The following is a 12,076-nucleotide window of genomic DNA, read 5'->3' on the forward strand; positions in this document are numbered from 1 at the left end:
TGTGTAGGGGATCTGCGACTGTAGAATAGAATAGAATAGAACATTGAATAGAAATTGAGCAGTCCAAGGAAGGCTTGGAGCTCCGCTTTGGTTTTGGGGGCTGGTGCGTTTTTGATAGCTCTCACTTTGCTTTCGGTGGGGTGGATGCCTGTGCCATCCACCCTGTACCCCAAAAACTCGATGGAGGGGACAGCGATCATGCACTTATTTTTCTTCAATTTAAGTCCTGCTTCCCTAAATCTGGAAAGGACGTTCCTCACTCTGTCCCCTAGTTGACGTTCATCCTGAGCGCTGATTAGAACGTCATCAAAATAGGGCACCACCCCTGGGAGCCTTAGCAAGAGGCGCTCCATGGTGCTTTGAAATAGGCCGGGTGCGACGCTCACCCCAAACTAGAGCCTGGTGCATTTGAATGCACCCCTATGAGTTACAATTGTCTGTGCCTCTGCCATGGCGTCGTCGACTGGCAATTGTTGGTAGGCCTGAGCTAGGTCTGATTTGGCAAAAATTTTGCCGGGTCCCAGGGAGTGTAGTAGATGATGCACGATCGGCACCGGATAGGCGCTCGGCTGCAAAGCCTTGTTGATCGTGCACTTGTAGTCGGCACAAATCCTGATTGAGCCATCAGATTTAACTGGGGTCACTATGGGGGTCTCCAATTTTGCATGGTCAACGGGGACCAACACCCCTTGTTTAATTAATTTGTCCAGTTCCGCATCGATCTTTGGTTTCAATGCGAAAGGCACCCGTCTGGCTTTAAGTCTTATTTGGGCTACGTTGGGGTCTAAGTTAAGGGAGATAAGGGTCCCCACATACTTGCCCAACGTGTCCCTGAAGACGTCTTGGAACTTGTTCAGGAGGCTGTCCTTCAGTGACGGCTCGGACATTCGGTGGATGCCGGTGAAACCCATGCCAAGGGCTCGGAACCACCCCATGCCCAGAAGGCTTGGCAGCTGCTTGGTAACAATGGTTAGCGGCAGGTCTTTTTCGAAGTCTCCGTAGGTGACTTGGAACGTGCCTACTCCTTCAAGGGGGACCCGGTTCCCCTGGTAGTCTAGGATGCGCAGTCTCTGTTTGGATAGCTGGTCCTTCCGGAATGACGGCAGGATGGTCTTCAGGGTCGCCCACGACATTATGGAGAGAGCGGATCCGGTGTCAATCTCCATCGAGCATGGCTTGCCGTTGATTTCGACCACCGTGCTGACTTTGTCTTCGATCGCCGTGCTGGCCTGGTCGATGTGTATGCTGCGGCCATCTCACGGTTCAAATTCACGCCGTTTCTTCACGCCGCCTTCTCTCATTGGATGCTTCTGGCGCGTTGGTCCTGGTTGGCTGCGGCGCTCACGTGGTTGGTGTTTTCTGGGCAGAATGGCTCTACAGACTCGCGCCAAGTGCCCTTTTTTCTCGCAACGCCTGCAAATAGCCTCTCTGTATTTGCAGGACAGTCTATCATGATGCCCGCCACAGCTGGGGCAATTGCGCCGGGGGCTGCCTGCATTTTTTCTGTGGTGCTCTGTTCGGAAAACGTCCTCATCAGACTCGGACTCCGAGCTGGATCCGGCGTCTTCCCTGTGCACTGGTGTGGACTTGGGACTGTCTTTGCTAGTCAGCGGATGCTGCAGCGTTTCTGCGGCTTTAGTGGAGGCTTCGTGGGCCCTGGCCTCGTCTAGGGCTCCAGCAAGCGTTAAATCAGGCTTAGCGAGTAATCGCCTTTGCAGTCTTATATCTCAAATGCCACAGATTAGCTGCTCAAGCAGCGCATAGTCCAAGTCTCTATAGTCGCAATGTGTTGCGGCTTTATGCAGGCTCGCCATGTAAGCGCTGACCGGCTCTACCTCTCTTTGCACTCGTTGTCGTAGTTGGTATCGTTGCACGAACTTGGAGGGAATGGGAGCGTAGTGAGCCCGGAGGGTTGCCATCAGGGTGTCCCAGGAAACGGTCTGGACCGGCGTTGGCTCACAAAGTGACTCTGCCATCTCGAACACATCCGGTCCGCAGTGGCTTAGAAAGAGGGCTCTCTTTCGGTTAGCGGAGAGTCCCTGCATGTCACTGGCTTCGAGCGAGCACTCAAACCTCGTTAGGTACAAGACCCATTTTTCACGGGCCGGATCAAAAGGCTTGGGCGGAACGTAGGCAGACATGTTCGGTATGTCTCCTGTAGTTCGCCTCGTCGCCTAGCTGAAGCTCGTGGTCTCATTGGTTCGCTTCTTGTGGCCTCAATCCCACCTTCGTCGCCAATGAAGTGGTTTGGGAATAACGAGAGGCACAAGCAAGCAAGTGACAACAGCTCTTTAATATATGGTGAGACTTCAGCAAAAACTCAGGGGCTGCAGCCCTCCTTATATACAACTCTGGAGAGGCTGTCAACCAATCAGAACTTAGACAGGTTTGAAACTCCCGCTGAAAAGTATCAATACATAACACTACCCCATCCCAAATTAAAGATAGAAAATCCTTATACCAAGATAATTTAACAATCCACAGCCACTCTGTCTTGCCAGAATTGAATATAACTATTCATCCCCATCCAGATCTTCACATCCTCCAGGCACTGGGACATGATCTTGATAGCATTACTTAACTCAGGATCAAGATGTACAACTGGTATTATCAGCCTACTGATGTTACTACATCCCACATTGGAGGATGAACTCTTCCAGTGGTTTCATGTAGCTATTAAAGAGGAAAGATAGGAGTTTCAAACCCTGAGGCATCCCACATTAGCCTCTCCTCATTCCCACTTATATCGATTGGAACCAACTTCAGAGAAAGGAGGAAAACAGCCTTAACACTATGTCTCTGTAGTATTTTCCAGCCTGAAACACAACTAGAAAGGGTCCAGATATCCTACTTCAGAGCTTTCTGAAGCTCCAGCCCAGCCACTTCCTCAACAACTCCCCACCACCACCAAAGGAAGGGAACTAAATTTCCATTTAGTTATATTGATCTTAAAAATCTAGAATGCAGAAATTGTACCCAGAATTGGGGAGGAGATATAAAATGTTCTTCTGATTTACTACAAAATCAGGTACTCCCTATTCTAAATATAGATTTAGTTCATTCACCTTATGTTGGTTTTTAATTATAATCATTTATTAGTTCATTTTTTGGCCTAAATGAGTTTGATCTTAAAGACCTTAAAGATTTCCGTTACTTTCTGTGTTCTGCACAGCAATACTTTGACATTACTGTAATCAAGTCACGTAAGACATAGCAATTCAAATATAGATGCTTAAGATCTATATATTGCATCAGTGATGCATGCATAATAAATGATAGACTTATATATTTAAATGATCAGAATCCTATTCTTTCTTCCAACCCTTTCAAGTATTTAAACATTTTCTTTTGTCCCAAAAATTCAGAAAGGAAGTTGCTCAGTAGGTTCCAACCTTCAGCTGTAGTTTAAGCAACAGGGAAAAGAATAAATGGACCCTTTAAACGATTACCCTGGTAGTAGTTTTTGGTATTAACAATTTTACATTCTCCATCTTATGACATCACAATTACCATGACACAGCACCACGCAATCTACAGAGCAAATAAAAGCTATTGTGCTCGAGTAGGGCTATAATTATTATGGGGACTGATTGCTCTGCACCACAACAATGAAACTTGAAAAGGAATTACAGGGTGTTAACACAGCATGTACTTTTCATTATAGCTTATATAACATTTGGACATTCCCCTCTCCTCTTTCTTCCTACTTAGTTTCCCTCTCCAAAATAACTTGTGGGTGGAAAGAGGTGGCTCTCTCCTGATTTGAACCTTCATCAGTTTTCTTTGAAATCAGATCATGTCAAGAGGCAGGATTAGCCTCCCCCTCCCAAATCCATGAACCACTGTTTATTCGATTAAAAGTTGTTCTGCAAAAGACAATCTAAAGTTATAGGCCGTTCAGTACAGTTGACTCTTGGTGATTTTATGAGCTGAAGTTTACTATTTTAACCTCTTTGGCTTGGATCCCATTTTTGAGCTTGTTATGTGCTGATAAAATTCATTTGGTATTAAAGTAGCTGCAGAATGAGGCTCAGTTTACCCACAGAAGATAAATGTCCTATTTAAAATGATGTCAATCAATGGCTGGAGCAACAGGAGAGGGTAGATAATTACATAGAAAGAAGTATCATCAAGAACTATAAGTTACAATATTGGAGTAGGGAAAATAAATAAAGAGGATTCACAAATGTATTACCGTATTTTTTGGAGTATAAAACACACCCTTTCCCCCCCCCCCCAAAGGGGGTGAAAATTTAGGTGCGTCTTATACATCGAATGTAGCCCCGCCCATCCACTGGCCCCCACTCTTTGGCCTCTGCCTCACAGCAGTTTACCTCCTTGCAGCAAGCAGCAAGAAGAAACAGCTCATTTCAGCTTCAGCACAGCCTAATTAGCACAAGTTGATTGTCCCTTGGATCGGCCTCCCGACTCAGCTGTTTGCTGCAAGGAGGTAAATTGCTGGGAGCAGATTTTTTTTTTCTTGTGCTAATCAAGCTATGCTAAAAATGAAAATGAAAGTAAAGCAGGCTATTTGCTGTTTGCTGCAACGAGGTAAAATTGCTGGGAGGCAGAAGCTGAGGCAGATTTCTTTTTCTTGTTTTCCTCAACAAAAAAGGTAGGCGCATCTTAAAGTCTGGAGCATCTTATACTCTGAAAAATATGGTATTTTTTTGTTTATCACATTTATATAGCCACCCATCTCGCAAAAAAGGACTTTGGGTGGCACACAGCAATGAGATAAAACACCTTGTAAAAAAACCTCAGATATAAATTCCAGATAAAAAACTTATAATGCTGTCTCACAATCCATGATTGTCCAAAGAAAGTGAGTGGTGGAACAAGCAAAAATCTCATTCATAAACTTTATTCATTTATACAATATAAAGCAGTGGTGGGATTCAGCTGGTTCTCTCCGGATTGTGCGAACTGGTAGCGGCGACTGCGGGAGGCTTCACTTACCCGCCCTGATGTAATGAGCGACTACAGCGCGTGCACAGAAGACCATGCACATGCGCAGAGGTGGTGCATGCACTCACATTTGCGAACCGGTAGGGATTTAAAGATTTAAAGAGATAGGGGGGGCAGTGGCTCAGTGGTTAAAGAAACTGAGCTTCTCAGCTGGAAAGCTGACAGCCCGAATTTGAGACCCAAGCATCAGATGACAGGGTGAGCTCCTGTTACTTACTCCAACTCCTGCCAACCTAGCAGTTTGAAAGTATGTAAATGCAAGTAGATAAATAGGTACCACTTCAATGGGAAGGTAACAGTGTTCCTTCATACTGGCCACATGATCTTGGAAATGTCTTTAGACTACACTGACTCCCTCAGCTAAGAAACATCGCCCACTAAGCGTCAAACATGACAGGACAGGGAAACCTTAACCTTTACAATACAAAGACAGACCAAGATGACTTTAAAGACAGGTCAAACATATTATTAACAGAGAATAAGGCAATTACTGTAGCTGTTTATTATGATGCTTCTTCCAAATAAGGCTTTTAATATCAGTCTGGGATAACTGGGGAGCAGCAGTTCAGTTCCTGACCTTCTTATGCACTGTTCATAATAAACATTTGGTGCTGATCAGGATAGGTCTTTAATCTGGCACATAATCATATCAAGCAATCCTCAATAGCCTAGCTTAACAAATCCCACCTCATTACAATGTTAAGAATGTACAAAAATTCTGCTGGACCAGATCAAATGCCTCCATGATTCTGATAGTATCTGAATATCTTTATCAGTGACTTCATTGCTGTCCTGTCAAATCCTACTCTATTGTGTATTTCTTGACTCCTAATCCCTTTACTGTTTTTATTCAATCCTAAAAGAAGAAGTTAACTTCTTCTTCAACTTCAGTATACTTCTCCATTCTAAGCCTAGTTTCTGTACATGTTACCATTAGTTGTCATTAGCTGTGGGGTCCTTGCTGTCTGAGCTTGATTGCTTTCTTGCAGACCATCACACATTACCATCACACATTGATAATGTTACCTAGTTTGGTAATGAGACAGCTATAAGAAAACAACCAAGCTCAGAAAGCATCAAGGCTCCCACAATTCAACCCTGAGCTACAAATATTATCTTCTACTGTTGTAATTAACATATTCTGTAGGTTGTCCTGGATTTACAACCACAATTAGGGCCAGAATTTCTGTTGTAAGTCATTGTGATTATAAGTCAAATCAGACCCATTTTTTTTACTAATGTTTACTGCAGTCATTAAGCAAATCACACAATTATTAAGCAAATCCACCTTCCCAAATGGGCATTCTTTGCCGAAAATCAGCCCTAAAGGTCACAAATTGCAATCATGCAACCATAGAATATTGCAACGGGTTGTAAATGAGAGCAGCTTACTAAGCATCTGAACTGCAATCATGTAACTATGGGGATGATGTAATAGTCGTAAGTGTGAGTGCAGGTCGTAAGTCATTTTTACGAGGCTATTGTAACCTTGAACTGTTGTTAAATGAAGGATTGTACATGGAAGATTACCTGTACAGGTTGAATGAACAAGGAAAGAATATATGGCTTTGTCTCATTCCTTGGTTAACCTGGGTCCAGTTTGTCATGTTCCATCCAGATTGTGACTTTCTATCCTGTCCTATTCTCATAAGGACAATGAGATGTTATGGGCTCCTCCTTTGCCTAAGGATACAGTTTACAAATTCAAGATTAGCAAAAGACAATAACTTTTTAGTGCAAAGATTTTATTAATGATCAACTTTTTAAAAGGATGACTGCTCTCCTCCTCCTTACCGGTTCGCAAATGTGAGCGTGCCGCATGTGCGCTCGATTCGCTCGCCTGCGCCGTTGTCCACGCATGCGCAAAGCCTTCTGCACATGCACAAAGCCTTCTTTGCGTCCAAAAAAGCGACATCATGATGTCCGCATGGGTGGGCGGAGCCTCCCACAGCCACCGCTACCAGTTTTCCCAAGCCGGAGAGAACCAGCTGAATTTCACCCCTCCTCTCCTCCCACATTCTATCTCTTTCCTATGAACTATGTTCATTCATTTTATGCACATGTATCTTGCCACAAATAAGGGTAGTTTGGTTATTCTTTTATCCAATGAAAAGGGCAGTTGTCTTTGCTATGGCTAGCCATCCAGTATTTCCTTCCCCCGCCCCATTTATCAAACAAAAAGGCAGTTGTATGTAGCTTTAGCTGATCAACTAAATATTTTCACAGTTCTTTCTTTTTGAAAATAACCTTTGATGAACCTCAGGGGATGAAAAATTGCTATTGCAAGCATCCTTTCTTTTGCTGCAACTTCTGAATTCTACACTATGACTAAATCTGTAGATCTATAGATTATGGTTAGAGCTGTTAGTTTTAACAATAAATTTGATCGTGGACTCAGTCATTGTAGTGTTTAATTTGGAGGGTAAGAAATAGGTCATTATAAAATGCAAGTAAATTGCCATGGCGGTTGCATCTTAAATTAGACAGAGATGTAATCAGGCTAAAGTTAGAAGAGTTTAATTGCAATTTCAGTCTATAAAATTAGAAAAGGACCCAGACACAATTGCTCATTTTAAAATTGCTTATCTCTGTATTTTGGTATATTTATGCATTTTAAAATAATTCAAAATATTACAAAGTAATTGCCAGTGGGTTTTATCAGGCATCAGTCTATAAATGACTGTTCACATGGTATTAGAAACTCTGAGATCATTGTACATACATACATTGTGCTGATAATTGTCACACAAATATGCCCATCTTACTGATTTGGGTTCCAGTTATGTATGTGAAGGCTTTCCCCTAGACATGAGTAATTTGTGATTTTCCAGATATTGCTCAACTAAAATTCTCCCCAGAACCACCCAGCACACCAATTATGAGAGATGTTCATCAGCATTTGAATCATGTAGGTTTCTTCTCCTTAAGCAAACATTACATTACATTCATGGGAAGCAGATTTTTCTCCCTCGCTCACATTTTCCCTCTTTGTCTCATACAGGATGCCATTGAGGCTATTGCGGAAAGCGCTTTTAAAACCTCTCCCTACCCAGTAATCCTGTCTTTTGAGAACCATGTGGATTTGTGAGTATTAGGATCTTACACTGCGGTAAAGGATTGAAAGTGTGTTTTGATAAACTAGAAGTGGGGAGGAGTGTATTCAGTCAGGAAAAATTAATTCTTGCTGCAATATTTACTGGTAACTTTCTAGCAAATTAAAATTAACAGTGGCCTATTCTTTAAAATTTAAAGAAGGGACGCAGTGGCTAAGACGCTGAGCTTGTTGATCAAAAGGTCAGCAGTTCAGTAGTTCGAATCCCTAGTGAGCTCCCGTTACTTGTTCCAGCTTCTACCAACCTAGCCATTCGAAAGCACGTAAAAAATGCAACTAGCAAAATAGGGACCACCTTTGGTGGGAAGGTAACAGTGTTCTGTGCACCTTTGGTGTTTAGTGATGCCGACCACATGACCATGGAAACGTCTTCGAACAGCGCTGTTTCTTCGGCTTTGAAATGGAGATGAGCACCACCCGCTAGAGTTGGAAACGACTAGCACATATGTGCGAGGGGAACCTCTACCTTTACTCTTTAAAGTAAAACAAACACCATGCAAAATCCCAGTCAATTACACGAGAAAGCAATTGTATATGCATTTGCCATGCTAGTTTTCAGCCAAGAAACATCTTTCATCCAGCTCTGGGTTTTCTCCTTTTATTTTTTTTATTTTTATTTTAATTTGATTTATATGCCGCCCTTCTCCGAAGACTCAGGGCGGCTTACAATGTGCTCAGCAATAGCCTTCATCCTTTTGTATATTTATAAAAAGTCAGCTTATTGCCCCCACAAACTGGGTCCTCATTTCACCTACCTTAGAAAGGATGGAAGGCTGAGTCAACCTTGAGCCTTGGCGAGATTCGAACCCTGCAGTAATTGCAGGCAGCTGGTCTTAAGCAGCTTAATAACAGGGTGCCTTAAACCCTTGTACTACCAAGGCTCCTGAAGTTGTTCTTTAAGTTTGGTGCTCAGACCGCTCTTGAAAGGCTAAGCAGGATTCACAATCAGGAGATGGTAAAAGCTGACATCTATGTTTTCCTTTTCAAAGCTTATTTATAAGTAAAAGGAAATTCTCATCCAATCTTCCCATCCATATGCATTGAAACAATTATTCCTAGATTTCCTAGAAAATGTATTGATTAAAATGGACCTGGGAAGTGTATTCCATCTGAATAAATGTGGAACACACTAGTGTGATAGTTAAATTACTTAATAATTAAGAAGGAGAGAAGAAGAAAAATCTTAAATTAACTCTAATTTCAAGGGAATTTTTAAAACAATTACCATGCAGTAGCAAGCATGGGATATGGTAGAGAAGAGATGCAGACCAAAGTTTAGAAAAAACCAAACATTTTCTGGGGTAGTAAATTTAAATCAGTCTTGCACATGCTAGCTAGAATATAAAGAGAGAGTAAAACAGGTGAAGCATTGATGATGCTAAACTCAGTTTTTTCTTAATTTATTCCTTTCCTGTACTTTCTTTTAGGCCTAAGCAGCAGGAAAAGATGGCTGATTACTGCAGAACCATCTTTGGGGACATGTTGCTGACTGAACCCCTGGAAAAATATCTAGTAAGTGAATAGGAAAATTAATTAGTTAAGTAGTCATTGGATGCACTTGTTCTGACCATCTGCATTTTGCGTTGATGTGAAGATTATATGAATATTAACGTGGTCCATTTCTTTCTTTGGTAGCTAAAACCTGGAGTTCCGTTGCCAAGTCCTCAGGATCTCATGGGGAAGATCTTGATTAAGAATAAGAAAAACCAATTTATGCCTGGGGAGAACCAAGATGCTCTGAAGAAGAGGAAGAGTTTGGAGGATGAAGTCACAGACCAACCCATACCTATAGAAAAGGATAGCACAGGTATCATATCATACAGCAGCCTTTCCAAACTTGGCTTCCTCCAATTGTGTTAGGATTATAATTTCCACAAATTCAAGACACTTCTGACAAGTGAAGTTAATGGGGGAAGCCAGATTCACTTAATGACCACATGATTTGCTTAACAACTGCAGTGATTTGCTTAACTATTGTGGCAAAAAAAGATCTTAAAATGGGGCAAAACTCACTTAACAAGTGCTTTGCTTAGCAATGGAAATCTTGGCATCAATTGTAGTTGTAAGTGAAGTACCACCTGTGGTGATTCAGGATTATCTAAATTGTATTTAAAAAAAACATTTTAGAGAACATGTATAAAGGAAAATAGAGCTGCATAAAAGTCTGATTCTTTTTAACAAAATGAAAGACTAATGATAGAACTATATAAAGATGATGTAAAGCTTCAAGATGTACTTAACACTTCCTTCTCATTTCCCCCCACAATAATAATTTTGCTGGGGGATAGTGACTGTCCCAAAGTCATCCAATGAGCGTATGTTTCAAAGAGCAACATCTACTTTTGCATTTGTTGCTAAAGAAATAAAATCTGAATTTATGGCCCCAAAAAACCATGTAAATTAAAAACAATGATTGGGGCTCAATAACCACTGCTAATTATTTTCTTATGCACTGCTCAAAAAAATAAAGAGAACACAAGCAGAAGACATCCGAGATCTGAATGAATGAAATAGCCTTATTAAATACTTAGTTCATTACATACAGTAGTTTTGTGTTCCCTTTAGTTGTTTGAGCGGTGTATAAACTACGGTGTACGTAAAGAACAAGTATTTAATAAGGCTATTTCATTCATTCAGATCTCGGATGTCTTCTGCTTGTGTTCCCTTTATTTTTTTGAGCAGTATATATTACAGATCCCTATAAGATAAAGGAGCTACAGTGGTATATATCCAAACTAACCATCTTAATTTGCTTTGAGTTAACATTTTTTATGACCTGCCTCCATTGACTGTTAGTATGTTGTAGTTCACACCGGTCAACAATCTGTGCCTGGGTGAGTGAGCTTCTAGAGCTCCAGAATAGATAGTTGGATGGAGAAAAGCAGAAAATATCAGTCACTCTGGAGGAATTAGATTAGATGAGAACTTTTGTAAGCATACTGATTTTTCTTTCAAATTCTCAGTCAAGCCAGTTGAGGAGGGTGAAAAAGTTCCTGAAGCAGAGAGAAATTTGGAAAACCTAAACGAGGAAGAGATTAAAAAGCTACAGTCTGATGAGGTATGATTTATGATTTTGTGTATCTAGCCTAAGTATATGGTAATTATTCCAAGACTTTAGTTTAGCTTCCAAGGCCTTAGCTTAATGATCTCGTGTACAGTAATATCTATTCATAGGATATTGTCCTGCCCTTAACCAGATGAAATAGTTTGGAATTCATACTTTCCTTCACTTAATGGAAGATGATCAGAGGATCACCTCATAAAAAGTAGAAAAACTTCTTATGAAATAATTATGCATTGTGATTTTCTGCTAAGCTCTGTGAACCTTTTAACAGAATAACAGAGTTGGAAGAGACTTTGGAGGTCTTCAAGTCCAATCCCCTGCTCAAGCAAGGGACCCTATCCTATATCATTCCAGACAAGTGCAGGTCCAGACTCTTCTTAAAAGCCTCCAGTGATGGAGCCCCCACAACCTCTGGAGGCAAGCTGTTCCACTGGTTAATTGTTTTCACTGTTAGGAAATTTCTCCTTCGTCCTAGGTTGCTTCTCTTCTTCATCAGTTTGTATCCATTGTTTCTTCTCTTGCTTTCTGGAGCTTTGAAAAATAGGTTGACCCCCTCTTCTGTGTGGCAGTCCCTCAAATATTGGAGCACTGCTATCATGAACCCCTAATCCTTTTTTTCACTAGACTCATGATTTACATGTTTTTGTACAGTTTATATGTTTATCATATATCATGACTATGGTATTGGTATACTTTGCACAGATTATTTTATCTTGGTGATGATGTTATTACTTTCCACCTTCATCCTTTGTATGATTCTCTCAAGAAATGTAACAGAATAGTTCACTCTGCAAGATTGAAATGTCCCTTGGACTCATCTGCCCTACCATAAAAGATTAGCCCTTCAAATATTTTGTGTTTCCTCCTGAATTCTGACAGAGTGTGACTTTTGGGATTAATTTAATAATGACAATGTAGACTAAACATTTTAA

At 41.2% G+C, this 12,076-nt stretch overlaps 1 protein-coding gene across 1 annotated transcript in view; it reads left to right on the plus strand.

The window, feature by feature from the left end:
- Positions 1 to 12,076, plus strand: part of PLCB2 (phospholipase C beta 2) — a 62,034-nt gene that overhangs the window by 26,379 nt on the left and 23,579 nt on the right. Inside the window, exons 12-15 of the mRNA XM_070931332.1 lie at positions 7,970 to 8,052; positions 9,508 to 9,592; positions 9,716 to 9,887; positions 11,044 to 11,138. Coding sequence (XP_070787433.1) covers positions 7,970 to 8,052; positions 9,508 to 9,592; positions 9,716 to 9,887; positions 11,044 to 11,138 — 435 coding nt within the window. The remainder of the gene's footprint in view (positions 1 to 7,969; positions 8,053 to 9,507; positions 9,593 to 9,715; positions 9,888 to 11,043; positions 11,139 to 12,076) is intronic.

This window comes from Pituophis catenifer, unplaced genomic scaffold (genome assembly GCF_029215685.1).
Source record: "Pituophis catenifer annectens isolate HBS135680 unplaced genomic scaffold, rPitCat1.0.hap2 SCAF_1, whole genome shotgun sequence".
NCBI lineage: Eukaryota > Metazoa > Chordata > Lepidosauria > Squamata > Colubridae > Pituophis > Pituophis catenifer.